The sequence below is a fragment of the Triturus cristatus genome, chromosome 9 (assembly GCF_964204655.1).
Source record: "Triturus cristatus chromosome 9, aTriCri1.1, whole genome shotgun sequence".
NCBI lineage: Eukaryota > Metazoa > Chordata > Amphibia > Caudata > Salamandridae > Triturus > Triturus cristatus.
Genome location: NC_140592.1, coordinates 233,531,343 through 233,549,056, shown reverse-complemented (window position 1 = coordinate 233,549,056; position 17,714 = coordinate 233,531,343). Strand labels below are relative to the sequence as shown.

Below are 17,714 nucleotides of genomic sequence, written 5' to 3'. Positions count from 1 at the left end.
GCTGAGGGAAGGGTGAATGTGTGGCTGTACACTGCAACAGACATAATACCCCATACCTTACATTATAAGGATATTGTAAGTCACCTTGGAGTGTCTTGGCTCTATAAAGAACCTTCTTCCTCTATTTAATGGAAATGAGCTTTTTATTGACTTGTAATATCCTTTTCAGCGTAAGTAGGTCATACTTCAACTGCTTACACTTAGTAGTACAGCACAGATGCTTTACAGTATGCAGAGCCAAATTACTGTCACTGCTATGTGAGCAAGCAATAATACAACACAAAGGATTTTCAGCAGGATGTTTTGGTCTCCTTGCTTCCCTAGCCAAACCTAAATTATTTGGCAGAATCATTCTCAACCATCTACAAGATTGGATTGAGGAATCAAATATTTTGAGCACATACCAGGCGGGTTTTAGAAGAAAAATTTCGACCATTGACCAGATTTTCCGTTTAAACATGATTCACTGGAAGACCGTTTTAATACAGTGTGGCACTCTATACTCGGTCTTTGTTGACCTACGTGCCGCCTTTGATTTAGTTCCGAGAGAAAAATTGTGGGCCGTCTTGGCTGATCTTGGTGTCCCAGATGATATACTTGCCGTTTTAGTAAGACTTCATCGGGGAAATTTTGCAAGGGTGAGATGTGGGAAAGGGGGTGCCCTCACGGATCGCTTCCCCGTTGCCAGGGGGGTCAGACAGGGTTGTGTGCTGGCACCGACTCTTTTCTGCCTCTTTATCAATGGGGTGATCAGCCATCTGAATGCGCTGGAAGATACCGACGCTCCGAGGCTTGGAGGCTCAAGGGTACCCGCTATTCTGTTCGCGGATGATACGCTGTTGCTCTCCAAGTCTCCCATGGGCATCCAACGGATCCTTGATGGGTTTGCACTCTTCTGTGTGACTCGGGGGTTGGAGATCAATGCGTCTAAAACAAAGTATATGATCTTCAACCCCCCATCGAGAACACGCGCGAATCCTACACTTGGGCCATCCAGGCTAGAGAGGGTCTACACTTTTGAGTACCTCGGGATAACACTAAATCAGTCTTTGATCTGGGATTCGCACTGTACCAGGGCAAACCTGAAATTAACCCAAATGATAGGAGGACTGTCAAGGATGTCCCGAGGCCTGACCTATCAGCCGATTTCCCCACGACTACAAATTTATAGTACACAGGCAAAAGGGGCAATAACCTATGGGGCTGAACTATGGGGGCACACTGCGACACAGTCTATGCAGGTGACTGAGAATAACTTCATTAGACAATTGACAGGTCTCCCCTCTAGTACCCCTCTTTTACCCCTTAGACTCGATTTAGGCCTTAGACCAATCACGGAAGAATTGGGCATAAAACCCTTATTGTATTGGAGGAAATTATGGTCTACACCAGAACTGTTTAACTATAGATCGGAGCTTCAGGAAATCATGAGACTTTGTAATCCTGCCAGGTTTCCTTGGTTCAGACATATTAAACAAACATGCAAGGCTCTAGGTAGACAGAATCTATGGTCTGACCCGGAAAATACTTGCCCCAGAATTTCGAGGAAGTCTCTCTCTAAAGTTTACCATGAACATTATTTACGTGTTCAAATTAACAGCATACAGGAGAGGCCCCTAACTGTTAAATTTTTTGGGACAAAAGATTCATACCTCCAAGAGTTTGTATTTGACAATATTGGCCCCCCGCTCACTAGGAAGCTCTTCATGCAGTGGCGATACAGCACCCTCCCTCTCAAAGCACACACTGCTTCCTGGACAAGTCCCGAGACCTCATCCCAATGTCCAGCTTGTGCACACCCGAGGGAGTGTGATCTGCATGTAATATTTTTTTGCCCAGCATATAGAAGAGCAAGAAAGTATTGGCTTGTTCCAATCCTTAAAAACTTGGGTTTTAGGGGCTACCTTCCGGCCTATAGGATTTTAAAAAGTGATCTCTCGGCCCCAATCGTATTCGCAGTTTCTAAATTTTTAACTGCAATGTGGCACAGCCGTAGCCAGTGTATCAAGTTATTATCAATTGTATGATTGTTTTATATTCTGGTCAATTGGCTGCAAATGTTGTTGTATCATTCTGCTTTTAAAATGATTTTATGTTGTATTCTTTTATGGTCCTAGTTGACCGAAATAAAGATAATTAAGTAAGCAAACCTAAATTTGGGGTCTTTCCATTCAAAATAGAAAAGAAACACTTGTTTCTGTTTTCAGGGTGAATTAGAACAAAAGAATGAACAAGGGATCCTCAGCAAGCATGCTTATTCTGTGACAGGCATGAGCCAGGTAAGGGCAGTTTCCTCAATGTACAACTCTTCAGTCACAAAAATTGGAAAGGTAGATGCTATACCTCACAAATTCTTTGACTGTGTCACTCTCACTCTACATACAGGAGTTTGTCATAGATACATTCATATATAATTTTAAACCTACATAACAATAAGAAGTGTTTATCGATATGGTGCATGTACAATCTCCGCCAGTCATAAATGGTTAACAGCTCGTGTTTGTCATATATGTACCTACTGGGTTATCTTAGTGAAAGTAAAGGTATGTATGTATTTATGTGATATTTGTATATTGCAAACCTAGTCAAAAAGCAGGAGAGCACTGTATAGAGTCAAATGCAAGACTGAAGTCAGAAGGTCATTACAGGGGAAGGTAGGTTCTGAGAGCAGAGATCGACTGTAGTGTTCATTAAGGGAAGACATCGAAGCATTTGTTTATGAGTAAATCTAAGCCAGCAGTGATGGACATAAATGCTTGTATTCTCAGTGAACATATTCAGTATGAGGAGTGATTTCAATGCTGTGAGAAAGAAAAGTGATTTGAATTCCTGCCTAGTTTGTGCAAAGGCTGGGGCATTAATAAACAACAAGGGTTTATGCCCTGCTGGATGGCTACTTTGCCTGTGATAGTGAGGAGCAATGGAAGGGATACTGGTGAGGACCAAGGACGGGTGGAAACTATCCAAGAAATTGTCACTCCAGGTTGATGATGGGTCTGTGGGATCAAGACCAAGATGGAGCTCACCTACTCTCAGCAGAGGTTACGTGTTCCTGCTTTTGATGGCCCTCCACCTTCTGTAAAAGTTAAGATTGGGAAGTTCGAAGGACCATCTCGAATGCCTGCCCAAGAAGCACAGACCGTTGAAGATGAGGTTCCAAATTCCTCTGCAGAATTGAATCTGGAGAACTTGAATATAACAATGAGTTAAGATGCAGGATTGAAAATAACCATAACTGAGAATAGTGAGGGAGGGTTTGCTTTCCCAGACGAATGGGAGACTCTGGTGGTGGAGTAAGGGGCACCAGAAGCAACAGAAGGTGTTAATGAAAGAGGAAAAATTTGAGAGAAGACCGGTACTCTGAGTTCTCCTCTCAAGCCGGAACACTTTTTCTGATTTGAAACCACCCATTTTTGCTTCTGAACAAGAGAGTGCCTCAATTTAAATATTCTGTAAACTGGAATGCTATAAAAGAATCTTATTAGCTTGACCTGTATAGACTTTACTGACCTTGCCTCTGGTACCATTGTTCATGCAGCACCCATGGAAAGGCTTATCTGAATGCACAGCAATACAACAGCACCCTTCATTCGACAAATAAAGAAAAGCAGAAATGTTTTAGAAAGTTACATCAAAATATTCTTGCATTGCTATTCCTTTGTCCAAAAACGTCAAAAGGTGAAACCTTGAATGAAAGTGGGGGTTTGGGAAAAGAGCTTGAGTTTGAGTGTGGATGACCTCCAGAAAACTCAAACCATCCTGGTATAAGCAAGAGTTTAAGAAGCCTCCAGTATAAAAAGTCTTCCTGACTTTGAAAATATGTGGTGGCAAAGGATCAAGTTTTCAGTTTGTTCCATCACTCATTCAATGTCCAATACATCTGGTGACTTATCAGGAAAAAATAATTCAAAATGTTGGAGGAGGTTATGTGTACTTTCAGACACACACCCTTGACAAACTTTTGACTATAAGAAAGTGAGCCCCCGCTCTAATCCCCTCCCACCCCCGCCTTCCATGTAGCCTGATTTTCCTGTTCTCAGGAAATTTACCTATGGTTTACCAGTACTCCTAAGTGAGTACATTAGTGTGTTTATTGTGTTTGTTCTATACTGCCCACTATACTTTTTCACATTGTAGTTTTCGGTAGAGTGAGCAGAGGTAGGGATATCATAAGCCTGGGGAAGACCAGACCCTTAGAGTCTTAATATTTTGGCTGGAAACCTGTTGATTAAAGGATTGTTGAATAATTAATAATCTGTGACACTCGTCGATATTTTTTTATATTATCAGTGCCAGGTTGAATTAATTATTTCTTGGGTGATGCTCTAGATAATGTTAACTCTGTTTCATCTCAGATCCGTTTTATTATCTCCTATCAACTCTATAAGAGCTCCCAATGTTAGTATAGCCCATCCAGACCCTATTATGAAGCATTCCATGATATATGGGTGAAGATTCTATGTCCAAAATAAGGGCTATTTTGTCAGGAGACTGGTCACACTGATTTGTTAATCTTCAGGTTTGCTTTGCTTTACTTGTCGTGTTGTTTTAGGACTTATCAGGGAGCCCAGCACCAAACATAAGGTTCTGATACCAAGGATTACATCTACGTACATTCCGTAGAGCTCTCCTTCAGACATCATCTTAAATTAATCTTAAACGAAGTACACATTAATAGTAAGACAAGAAAACTGATGTAAGCTCTTTGAGAAGAAAAATGGAGACCGCACGAACCACTCAAGGAGGGCAAACCTGCGTACAGTGAGCTAACCAGAAGAATTGGAGAACATGGGAATTTACTGGCAGCAGATTAAGACATTAAGAGTTAAGTATCTACCTTTCTACAAGAGCATCAGCTGGGGTAAGAGAAGGATTCTCTGCAAGACAGGTTTAGTAATGTAAGAGCTCATTAGGCCCCATAATTAGAAGATGGCCTGCAGTATAGTTAAATTCTTCAAGAAGCCAAATAAAGTACATATTCACTCCCTCTGGATAATTATTTTCTGTGTTATCTGATCTTACTTATGAGACGGCCAAAAGGAAAAAAGAAATGCAGCAACTGCTTCCCAAATTTCGCCTTTAAGCAGCTCTCGGAGTTTGTTGAGACATCTGGCGCCCTCCACCCCGCCCAATCGGGTTTCAGGGCCTCCCACAGCACCAAGACGGCCTTGGTTGAGATCGCGGAGGCTATTAGAGAGTGTCTGGATGCCGGCGGCAGAGCAGTGTTAGTGCTTTTAGATCTCTCTGCCTCGTTTGACACCGTGCCTCATCAACAACTTATGGCACGGTTGTCTCATATCGGCATCTCGGGGCAGGTATGGAAGTGGATTGAATCCTTTTTAGCCAATAGATCACAACAAGTATGGTTGCCTCAGGCCTAGAAGTCTAAATACGGGAGTCCCTCAGGGCTCTACACTGAGCCCCCTTTTGTTTAATATTAATATGACACCCTTGGTCTACCTGGCAGAGGAGCTGGGTGCTAAAATCATAGCGTATGCTGATGATACCCAGCTCCTCTTCACGTGGAACAAAACTGACTCCTCTCCCACAATTGCTAAAAACTGCCTTGCCGAAGTCTTTAAATGGCTAGGAAAGGCCCAATTGAAATGCAATGAGGAGAAATCGGAGGTGCTCATTTACGGTTCCTTTCCCCCGCATTTCAGGGAGGACATCTGGCCTGAGGGCTACCCTATGCCCAGTTCCTCAGGGTGTCCGGCGAAAAATCTGGGGGTTTGGTTCGGTGAGGATTTGAAATTTCTCCCCCAGATTAATAAGTTGGCACGTGTGTGTTTTGGCACACTAAAACGTTTAAAGAAGTTTCTGCCCCTCTTGCCTAAAATGGCTAAGGAGATGGTGACCCGCGCACTCATTTTGTCAAGGCTAGATTACGCCAATGCCTTGTACATTGGTCTCCCGGCGTATCAGCTAAAAAAGCTGCAGATTGTTCAGAACGCGACGGCAAGAGCTTTGTTGGGTATGCCTGGTGGATCCAGTGCTAGTCAGAATCTTCGTGATCTACATTGGCTCCCGGTTGAGCAGCGGGTTTTGTTTAAGGCTCTCACACTTGTTCATGGTGCCCTTTAAAAGACAGGGCCTCAATATCTTAGGAGACGTTTTTCATTCTATGTACCGCCTCGACAGCTTCTATCTACAGGCCAATGCCTTGCTGTTGTTCCTAGGTACCACCGGATTAGATTAGGTGGCAGTTCCCTGTCGGTTAAAGCGGCCATGGCTTGGAATGCCCTGCCCTTTGGGCTACGCAATATTGAGAGCCTTAGGCTGTTTAAAAAACAGTTAAAAACCCTGCTATTTAAGTAATCTTACGTCGGGCCAACCCTTTTTCCTTTTCCACCATATGGCATTCGCGCAGGGACACTTCCGAGTAGCTGTGCACGCTATAAACGGAGGCTAACATAACATGACATTTAATCAATGAGTCCCTGCCTTCATGACCATTGTTTATAATGTTAGAGTCATTTCCATGGGGGTCTATTAGGTATAGAGAGAGTTTATTGCCTTAGAGTTTCTAAAAACAACCAGCACTTTGGAAAACCCTTCCAAATAGGAATTTATGAATCCTCTTCTAGTAGAGAGAATACACTTATAGTGCATTCTGCAAAACATAATAATTAGGCCCTAAATTAGATTTCGATGGACAGGTTACGCCATCACCAACATGACGGATTTCCCATACACCTTATTACAAGTGCATTAAATCCTATGACACTTGTAAAACAGCAGATTGTATATCCATCACATTGGTGATGGAGTACCCGCCCAACAAACTATAAGTCAGGCCCATGGTCTTTATTGTCCATCGGGTTAATATTTTAATTTGGTTGATCATTTAATGTATGAATGATAGGCATATGATGGGATGGTGGAATTTGTGGTAGCTGATGAGGTCCGGTCCCAGCAGACTGACTATACTGTTGAATGCCTTCTGCATCCCCTTGTGTGAATATTGAATTCTAAAATCAGCATGAGGGGTAAGAAAAGATGGTTTTAGGAAATTGTGATATTATGGTGGATAAACTAAACGTTCTATAAGTAAATGTGGATGGGTTGTCCAGAAAAGGAAAGTGTATTTAGTTTCTGATTCTCCATGAAGAAGAGAAGGCTGATAAGAGTTATGTTGCAGGTTATCCAGGTATCATCTGTTCATCACAAAGGGCTGGAATGTCACGCCTGAGTCTAAATGGTATTCTATTGTAGTACAACAGGAACCATCGCAGAGTGGCTTGTATTATTAGTCAGAACCAAGGCATTATACTGGAGAGGACATCAAATGGTTTGGCAGATTTTACAAGTGGAGTATTGGGACTAGGAGCTCACAGTTGAAAATGTGTATGCCCTTGTAATTCATTGCCTACTATGACCTACAACATCTGAAAAAGGTCATTTTAGAATTACTTACTTCCCCTACATCCTCTTTTATTAAAGGTATTTTAATGTAACAATGGATCAGTTTTGCACTGTTACTTCTGATAAGAAGCTAAAATAAGAGAAGGGCTAACATGCTACAGCTTGCAAATTCACACTTGAAGGAAAATGCATCGTAAAGGTTGCCTATAGCCATTTTTCATTGAGAAACATAATTACCAAGCATGATTTGACATTTCTGGTTTCGTATACAGTAGTTTGAACTGCTTATGGAATTTTGCACCTCTGCTTTCTGATCATTCTCCTGTAAAGTATAATTGATTATTCAGGTCAAACTAAGTGCCCAACATATTTGAAACCTCTATGGTGTTAAGCTGCTATCTGTCTTTTGAAAGACCATCCCTTGTCCAATTACTATAAACAACTGATGTGAGAATTTTCTTTCGATTTAGGGAGAATGCATCCTTTGGGGTTCTTGAATGCTATAAAATTTTACTTTTAAGTGGTATTAATATCAAGGCCTTTACGTTAGGTCGTATTATGTTATGTTATGGGTTTTTGTAAAGCACACTCATAACAAAAAAGTAGAAAGCACATTCCTTAATGAGCTAGAACGCAAGCTGGCACAAGCTCTGCAGGCAGTGGCAATTGACCAAAAGGAGGATAAAGTTTGGGTTTAGAATTACCTCAAGAGGATATCAAATTAGTGAGGCTCGATAGTAAACAGGTGGTGCATGAGGTATTAAAAATATTTCAAGATGATAATAAAGCCAAAAATTTTGGGCAGAGAAGGTTAACCCATTAGCTGCTGGGCCTTTACCCGCCAGTGCTGAGCTCTTTTTTTGGGCGATTTGGGGTAGTTCGCGCTTAGGGCTCCATAACATTTTTTCCACAAAAAGTATCAATGGCAAATTTGTGTCCTTTTTTTTCCAACATTCTGGGGATTCTAAAAGTACCCAGGGTTTATAGATTCCCCTGCAGGAGACAGAGAAAATATGCAAAATATACCTACATTTTGAGTTTTGGGGGAAAATAGGAAAAAAGTACTCTTCCCAGCAGCTTTCTGCAACATACAGAGCTGAACACAAAAAAAAAATGTTGCATCAGTTTTGGCATTTTTCCAAGAGGTAGCCCATTTTTAGGTCGAGCCTGGCGGCAGCGCGCATGCGCTGCTCTCTCTACGAGACTGCTGTAGTAGAGTATGGGAGGGAAGCCGCGCACACTCTCTTCCCATATTTTTAATTGACTAGTGTCATTGTCTTTCGTAAACACTCGCTTTGGATTCATTAATAGGCTTGTTAGTCCCTCCTAAGTATGGCCTTGTCTTCATTTGTACCCTCCCATGGCGACTGGACCCTATACTTCGGTTGTTACACGGGACCTGTTATTTAGTCTGTAAGCACTATTTACTTTACTGAGTTTCTCTTACTGCAGGGCCAGACATGCGCTGCTTCAGCTGAAACCGCTTGTGTTTTTTTAAGCAGCACGGCCACCCCCGTAACACGGGCACCTGCTGTCAGTCACTTAAACCCGGCATTATCTTGTGTCTGTTTCAACCCCCCCCCCCCCCCTCAAGTAAAATGGATTTAGAAATGATGAGCGAATTAAGTCATGAGAATTCCAGGTAGCACATAATCCTGTGCTAATGGGCTGAAGCTGACAACAGCACATCTGTGTTACATGTCAACTGCACTAAAGCCACCGGACGGGTTGTTTTCAGAAGCCTGTTTTATTAACAACACCACTACCAACAATACCACCACCACCAATATCACCACCTCCACCAATATCACCACCAACAATACCACCACCAACACACCACCACCAATGCTAACACCACTACCACCACCATCGCCAATACCACCACCACCATCAATACCACCACCTCCGTCAATACCACCACCTCCAATATCACCACCACCAATACCACCACCATCAATACCACCACCTCAACCACCAATACCATCACCAATACCACCACCACCAATACCACCACCACCACCACGATCAATACCACCAACACCACCTATACCAATACCACCACAAATACCACAACCACCAATATCAATACCATCGCCAATACCATTACCACCACCAATACCACCACCACCACCAATACCACCACTAATACCACCACCAATACCACCACCACCAATATCACCACCACCAATACACCACCAATACCACCACCATCAATACCACCAATACCATCACCACCATCAATACCACCACCACCAATACCACCACCAGTACAAATACCACCAACAATACTGCCACCACCACCAATACCACCACCACCAATACCAGCACCACCAATACCAGTACCACCACCTATACCACCACAACCAATACCACTCCCACCAATACCACCAACACCAGTACCAGTACCACCACCATCAATACCACCACCAATACAACCACCACCACCAATGCCACCACCAGCACCACCAATACCAGCACCACCAGTACCACCACGACCAATACCACTACTACCACCACCAACACCAATACCACCACCTCAGCGCCTCTCGCTCACTAGTAATAGCAGGGGCACTGTACGAGGCTGTAGCAGCAGCTGAGACCATCCCTCCCTCCATGCCTGCCATAAAGCACAGCCTGCCCTGCACCAGGAGGTGAAGCCAGGGCCCTACTACAGCTGGAGTGCTTTTAGGTCTCGCGTGCGTTGCAGCACAAAGTGCTGCTCTGCCTCCGCCAGAGATTTTGTAGGAGAGGGTTTGCAGAAAACGGCTTGAAGCCCCACTCCTCATTTCCATTGGGTAGCGTCAGCGTTTATGGTAAATGCTGGCTTCCCATTGGAAAGGAGGGTTTTTTGTTGCCTCCCTTTGGCTTTTTGGTCCGGCCCGTCCGGACTGGATAGCCTGCTTCACGGCTGTCGTGAAGACTTTTCTTATCTGCTTGTTTATTTAACAAGCAGATAAGAAAAGTCTTCACGACGGCTGTGAAGCACACGAGCCAGTGCTCCCGGCTTCCTGCATCCACGCTGCCTTCACGCCTGGTTTTGGTATTGGCTGGGACGGAAGCGAAACATTTTCACGTGATCAAAGGGCGCGGACACTAATTTGTAATATAATGCATTCCTTGACTGAGGGGCCCGCTAATGCTTTCCATGCCCACCCACAAAGCGTTCTCCCTGGAGAAAACACCGCTATTGACCGAAGTTACTATTTTTGCAGTTAGTGTTCTAAAACAATAATTTTATTCACCGAGAGGTGCACGCTTCGTGAATTGCTCGCTGCAGCTTAAGGCGTGGATGGGTTACTGACGGCACACAGCAGCGGGTACGGAGCGCGCCACTGCTGCTGTATTTGGAGTTTTTGTGCAGCACATGGCGAACAGTGTCCAGACTCAGGCACCTTCTGTGTTGGATTTTTGGTACATCACATGGTGGGCATTGTTCAGACCCTGGCACTCCCTACAGTGGGGTTTTATGCAGAATATGGTGAGCAGTGTTCAGTGGCATTCCCTTCAGCAACCCTCTGGCTGCGAGGGGTGGGCGCGTGGTTAAGCGTGGCATATTGTCCGGTTATTTTGTTTTCCTAGTCCGTTTAGATGCTTTGCATTATCCGTGTGAAAGTGCTGCTTACGGGGCACGCGTTCAACCATCATGTGTAAGTGCTGTTTTCCTCTACAGTCCACATGTCGCTCTCCGGCTGAGTGTGTATTCTTGCCTATGCAGGCTTAGTCTCTGCCTTAAAATGCTTATTTGTGCTAGTCCTGAGTGGTGTGTGCTTCCTTGCACAAATGTGCGCACGCGGAGGCGCCTCCGAGTCTCATAGGAGATTCATTGATCTTGGGGTGAATGGGGGCCCTCCCCCGCAGGGTTACCCCCTCTGTGTTTTCATGTGTGTATTACTTTAGTCTTCAACTTAAAGTGCTTCCCTCCGAGCCCCCGCATTGTATATATATTCTTGCATCAATTTTAAAGTGCTTTGTGCTCCTCGTGTGACCACTGCCTCGAGTGAGAAGTCGTGTATGGCACACGCACTTTCCATTTAAAGTGCTGTTTTCAGATTAAGTGCTGGTGTGTTCTTGTATGTTTAGTTGGCCCGCCCTGCTGAGGCTTTCCTTTCAATCCATGTTACCATCCTCCTGTTGTGTGTGTTCTTGCAGTACGTTTACTCTCCACGTGGACGTACTCTCTTGTGTCACGGCACCCGCTGCGAGGACTGTTTTGCATGTTCGGTGTACCCTGCAAGTGCTCCTCGTTGTGTCCAGTTGAAGAGCCCAAGGATATCACACACGTGAGGGTGTTCTTTCATTTGTGTTAAGGTGTAGAGTTCAAGGTGAAATCCCCCACGAGCCCGCCCCCTGCTGTGAGGCTCTTTTTTGCAGGTTTTCCTCTGTGCGTTTTGTTTATCGGGTTGAGATGCGGGCTCCATTTCAGACCCTTTGTCCGACCCCTCCCTGCTATCAATGTGAAAGTGCGAAAAGACACAGCGAGCTGTGGGAAATCCACAGAAGATGATGAAGCCTGGCATCTCCGACTTAAATACATTGTGTTATCTTTGTAAACTGCATTTTGGCTACAGAGCCAGCAGTACTATTAACTGCTGCACACACTGGTATGGAAGGGGGCGGACAAAAAAAAAAACTTGGTGACAGTGTGAAAAATAGGGAAAAAACTGAACAACAATGCTAGCAGCATGCCCGTCCCCTAAAGATTGTCAAAATTGCAGCTGCGCCAGAACATGTGAGAAAACGCTTATCAATTAACCACTCCCCCGGGGCCTGAGGCACTGCCATTCTGTTCCTGGAGTATCACGAGAAACTAGAGAGCTCATTTGGTAAACAAAACAAGCATTTGCAATGCAATAGGTCTCGCATTAGTAAAAGTTTGAGTTTTTGGCGTAGCAAATAATGCAACACTAATAGCTCGAATTTTTAGTAATGGAGACCTATAGAGTGTAGTGTATGATGTATTATGAAAATAAAAGCTGATGTGTGAATATGGGCCAAATGAGAATGGTAAACAGTAAAACAAAAAATGGATGAATAAAAATATGAAAAAATGATCTTGAAATGCAAGATGGAATGTATAGAGGGTGACCCCCACCGCCTTGTGGGCCAGCGTAGGCGCAGCACCTCCAGCGCCTTGGGGGCCAGGGTAGGCGCAGCACCCCCACTTGCAGCACCTTGGGTGCCACGGTAGGCGCAGGACCCCCTCCTCCTGCGCCTTGGGTGCCAGGGTAGGTGCTGCAGAGCAGTGCTGGACGGATTGGGGCGTGCTGGGGGGGGGTGGTGTCCCTGGGCAGGGAGAGGCTGGGGTGGGGAGCAGTGATGGGGGAGGCTGGGTGAGGATGTGGGGCAGGCTGGGGATGGGCCAGGGGAGGGCGAGGCTGTGGTGGAAAGCAGTGACGGGGGAGGCTGGTTGAGGTTGTGGGCCGACTGGGGATGTTTAGGGGAAGGCCGCTGTCCCTGGGGAGGAAGAGGCTGCAGGAGGAGGGAGTGGGAGGGAGTGCCGGAGGAGGCTGGCTGAGGATGTGGGAGGAGAGCGCATTCCTCGCCTAGATCGGAGAAGAGACGGGGTACTGCCGAGGCAGACAGACTCACAACGCAGCAGGCTGGAACACACACACACACCATACCTTGCACTCACAATGACTCATGCTTACACACACACTGACACACACACAAGTTGCACACACACTTACACTCTCCCACACACAACATGCTGACACATGCTGACACCCGCACACCATAACTTGCGCACACACTGGCACACTCATGCACACATTCATACTTCCACACACACACACAACTTGCACACAAGCTGACACACACACACCATAACTTGTGCACACACTGACTCGTGCTTACACGCACGCTGGCACACACAACTTACGGACACACATCCAAATTGCACACAGGTGACACTCACACCCACCACTTAATCACACGCTGATACACTCACGGACAAACCCATACTTACACAAGCTAACTTATGCTCGCACATACACACACACACCGACGCATTCATGCATGCACCCACAACTTCACACACACTGACTCATGCTTAGGGCACCCATTGCATGCAGAGAACTGGTTTACAATCACATAAGCCCCGCTTACGTATGACTAAGGACAGGAAACAACACAGCCTGCCCATGGCACGAGACAGACAAGAAGGCATGTGAAAAAAGCATGACCTCAATAGGGAGTGAAAGGGGGAGGGAGGAAACGTGCGGGAGGAAAAGTGTAGGCGAGAACTGAGGAGGGAGTGAAAGCAGAAGGGTGGTGAAGATGGTGGGAGAAGGAAAGTGAAAATGTTAAAAGTGAATGGAAGTAGGGTAGATGAAAAGATGAGTAAAGATAGACGAAATGCGGTGTGAAATTACTTGAGTTCCAGTGGTGGCTGGTGACATATGAAAGTGGTGGGGCGTGACATTATTGTTGTTGTAAGTCGAAAGTAAAAGTTTGAACTGCATTGGCTGTCGCGTTTTTTCCCTCGAGAAAGCTTAGTAAAGTCAATCATGGCAGTGAAGGGACCAGTGGAGGTTATGGCCGGCACCGTTAATAAGCAGACAGCACCCGCGGCGACAACTGTCCTACCCCGAGCTGTAAACAACAGAGGAACTATTACCGAATTTACTGTATTTCTCTACTGACCTTGGGGTGGTTTGAGGCGGGATTCGAACTCGTTACCCGCGAGGCAGCAGTGTTTTTAATCACTAACGGTTTGAAGAAACTACTTGCACTGTATCTTGTCCACATTACATTTCAGGGTTGGTGTCCATGAAACATTTCCTTCCATAGTATGAGTCTTCAGTATTAACAATGCTGAGAAGTACTAAGGAGGACGTTCGTAAAATGTTTGTGCTTATTGTATTTTACCAGATGAATTTGATGCACCCGAGGAACTGCTGGCCGATTAAAAAAACACACAACAACCAAAACAAGATTTATGAGCGCATGTGCCGGGATCTGACTAGGGCTGTAAAGCCCTGGAGAAAAACAAGCCCGGCGGAGCGTGGCGCACGCGCGCTTGGGGGCGGGGGAGCGGACCCTTTGAAGTGCTCCCAAAAGGCGGATTGCATGGCGGCACGATGCGCGTGATTGTGCACGTGCTAGCCATGCAATCCGCTTTTTGGGAGCACTTTTCAAACCCGCTTTCTATAGTCTCGCTTACGCGATCGCTTACGCGATAGCAAGGTCGAGACCTAAAAATACCCTTAACAGTGCGAGCACACGTTGTAAAAGGAAAAAACAAAACCTCCCGATTAAGTTGCACGTAAAGGTGCTGGAGGTAAGTACCTAAAACCGCATTCTATAGAGAGAAAAAATTAATTACTTAAACAAGAAATCCCAGGAAATTAACTAGGAAAATAAAAGTGAAAGCAAATGGTTAAACAGGCACTGAAATTGAACAATAACAAAGGGAGGGTCAAAGGGCGGGCAATTTAAATTTCATTAGGCTGCTTGGAACAATTTAGGCTTCCTTCACCGAGCCAGAACGTATTTTGTGACCCGTGGACACTGTCAATCCATTAGTAAATATGCTCGTTCTAGAGAACGGTGGTTTCTGCCCAGATATTCGGTGCTATAATTTGTCAGTTCGATGACATACATTTCATCCAGTGATGAAAGGCGACAACATTCATGCTTGGATAACCAGCGCCTCAGAGGGGGGAGGGGTGGGTAATTTTCCACCCAGGAGTAGGCCTCCACTCATACTTAATTGGGCCCTTTCACAAAAATGTTCTTTCAGTCCTCGCAGGGGTTCTCTTCCCTGCAACTCCACTTTTCTCATATTGGCTTGTTCGTCTTTGAACTTCTTTATGGAATGATCCCAGACACTCACTCCGTTGTTGTAACCTCGCACCTTCGCCTCACCCGAGTCAGTCTTTGTGGTCTCATTTGCTTTAATGGAGCTTCACACCTGCGAAGCACCAGTTGCAATTAGGTCTTGTTCCAAAACCCTGACATCTCTTTTCTATGCACCAATGAACCACGTAACACCTGCGATCCAGGCAGCCAAGGCCTCCATGGTTCACCTCTCTGGATGTGCCCAAATCCCAGGCAGATTACAAACTTTAGTGATGCAGCCAACGTCTCCCTGGAGTAGACGCACACTCAGAATAACCCTCGGTAGGCCCTGCGTTTGTGAATTACAGCATGGAGCTGGATGCCTGACAAGTGGCCCTTCTTTCCCTAAACCCCACTCTGGACTATATTATAAATTTCCACCTCACGGAAAGTGTTCAAGATGAATAAGAATTCTTAAAAGAAAATCTGGGGGATGGAAACAAATGGGAAATGCATTCTGGGGTAAAGAATTGAGCACTTCTTGCCAAGTCCAATGGACTGTTTCAAACCTTAAAACACTTATCAAAGTGTCTGGCAATTTTAAACAAATGCGTATGTCTGGTGGAATTGGTAAAGCCAGAGATGAGGTACTGTGGTGCTCGAGTATGTGGTTATATTGGTTAATGGGAGTGAAAGTTATCACTTTAAGCCGCCAAGAAGGGACACGGAAAAGTGTGAGTAAAGCCGCTCGCCAAGCGCCCTTTCATTTCGTTTTGTGAGCTACATTCGCGGTCATTATTATTTTCAATATTATCAAGCTAAGATGCGCGCGCACAAAAAGACATCAAAGGGCCAGCCACGTGCGACGTAACTGCGTCTTATTCGATGGTTCGACAATTGGATAGCATTAAATGTTAATAATACTATGCATATATGTATACATGGGCACGTATGAATACCTCTGGATACTCAAAGTTAAGTCATATGGTTTGGAGCTGTGTGGCTGTTGCTAGCTAGTAAAATGTAGTGGTCTCCAGACTGAAGTCAGTGGTAGGTAGTCTGATTGGATGTACAACTGAACATTTTCACCATGGGGGTAAAAGACATTGTCATTTACAACGCCATTACTTGATTAACCCCTTCCACGCTCATGACGGAACCACGCCGTCATGAGTCACGGGCGGCGTGTGCTCATGACGGCGTGGTTCCGTCATGCTGCGGCCGCTCCGCCTACGCGGCACTAATTCCCCGCCTGTGCGGGCGAAGTACTGAGTGGGCGGAGTCGCGACGGAACCACGCCGTCATGAGCACAGCTCGCCCGTGACTCATGACGGCGTGGTTCCGTCACGAGCATGACGGCGCCGCGCTCACCCCGAACCCCCCCAGCGCCGCGGGGGAATTCGCGCCGCAGCGAAGGGGTTAATGCTTCACAAAGGGAAAAAAAAACAACAATAACATTTTCAATGCCAATATTGCAAAACAATGTTATTGCGAGACCTATTGCATTGTAAATGCTTGTTTATCAGGCCAAAGATAGCAATGACATTACGCAGTGCCACACTGCACACTCAAATCCTGGAGAGGGCAGGAACTAGCACCCCCTCCAGCTCTTCCTCCTGAGCTGTGACAATGTAATAACAGAGCGAGAGGTGTTGGAGCGCTTTGTTAGTGTTTATAGCTTGGATCATATGTAACTCACTTCACACTTTGTGTCTGTGTAATTTACAACACTTGCACATCTTCTTCAATGCCCTATTTATCACTACTTTGAAGACATCGCAGGCCGGTCTATTCCTCTGATATTTACAATCTAACAAGCGATCAAGAAGGCCCTTTATTGCAATGCAATAGGTTTCGCATTTGCGAGAGTTTAAGCTATTATTATTGTAAATGACAATGCCTTTTATTTAAGTTTTAAAACCCAAAACATAAATAAAAGGCATTGTCATTTACAATGCCAATAGCTCAAACACTCATGAATGCAAGACCTATTGCATTGCAAATGCTTGTTCCTAATATTGTGCTCTTAAACCTACTTCCAGTTTGTAGTGGAAACCAGTGTGAAACCCACGGGTGATCCTGAAAAGCTATAGCATTCAGCAAGGGGTCATATGTGTAGATCCCTCAAGGTATTCCCAAAGAAACTAACTGTTTAAATAAAGAAATACTGAAAATGAGTACGAAAACATGCCATTTGTGACACCGTTTACATCTGTAAAGTTTTGTCACAATGGACAATTTACAAAAGCAATATACCATTATATCTGCTAGGCTAGGTTGCGGTGATATATAGTGTTTGTATGTTTTCCAAAAATCCAAGGTACCAAGAACCAACAACCGAGCTGCACCGCACAATGGTTTTTCATTGTGTACCGAGTATAGACCAATCCCTATGGTGAAAAATGCAATTCAAGGAACCAATGTTTTTCTGAAATAGCCACAAGATATGAAGTTTAGGAGAAGTGTTATTTGTACATCTCTGAATTTGTGGGTCCCCCTACTAACATGATTTAGAGTATTTTTTTTAAATGTCTTCTTTCTTGCACACTTGGAAGGCACATCTGCAG

At 45.0% G+C, this 17,714-nt stretch overlaps 1 protein-coding gene across 3 annotated transcripts in view; it reads left to right on the top strand.

Moving 5' to 3' along the window:
* LOC146797665 (calpain-9-like) overlaps positions 1–17,714 on the top strand; it is a 266,794-nt gene that overhangs the window by 129,325 nt on the left and 119,755 nt on the right. For all 3 annotated transcript variants that reach the window (XR_014968511.1, XM_085624810.1, XM_085624811.1), the window contains one exon: positions 2,208–2,279. Coding sequence is in view for 2 of the 3 variants with exons in the window: in XM_085624810.1 (XP_085480936.1) it covers positions 2,208–2,279 (72 nt within the window). In the remaining variant the exon portion in view is untranslated. The remainder of the gene's footprint in view (positions 1–2,207; positions 2,280–17,714) is intronic.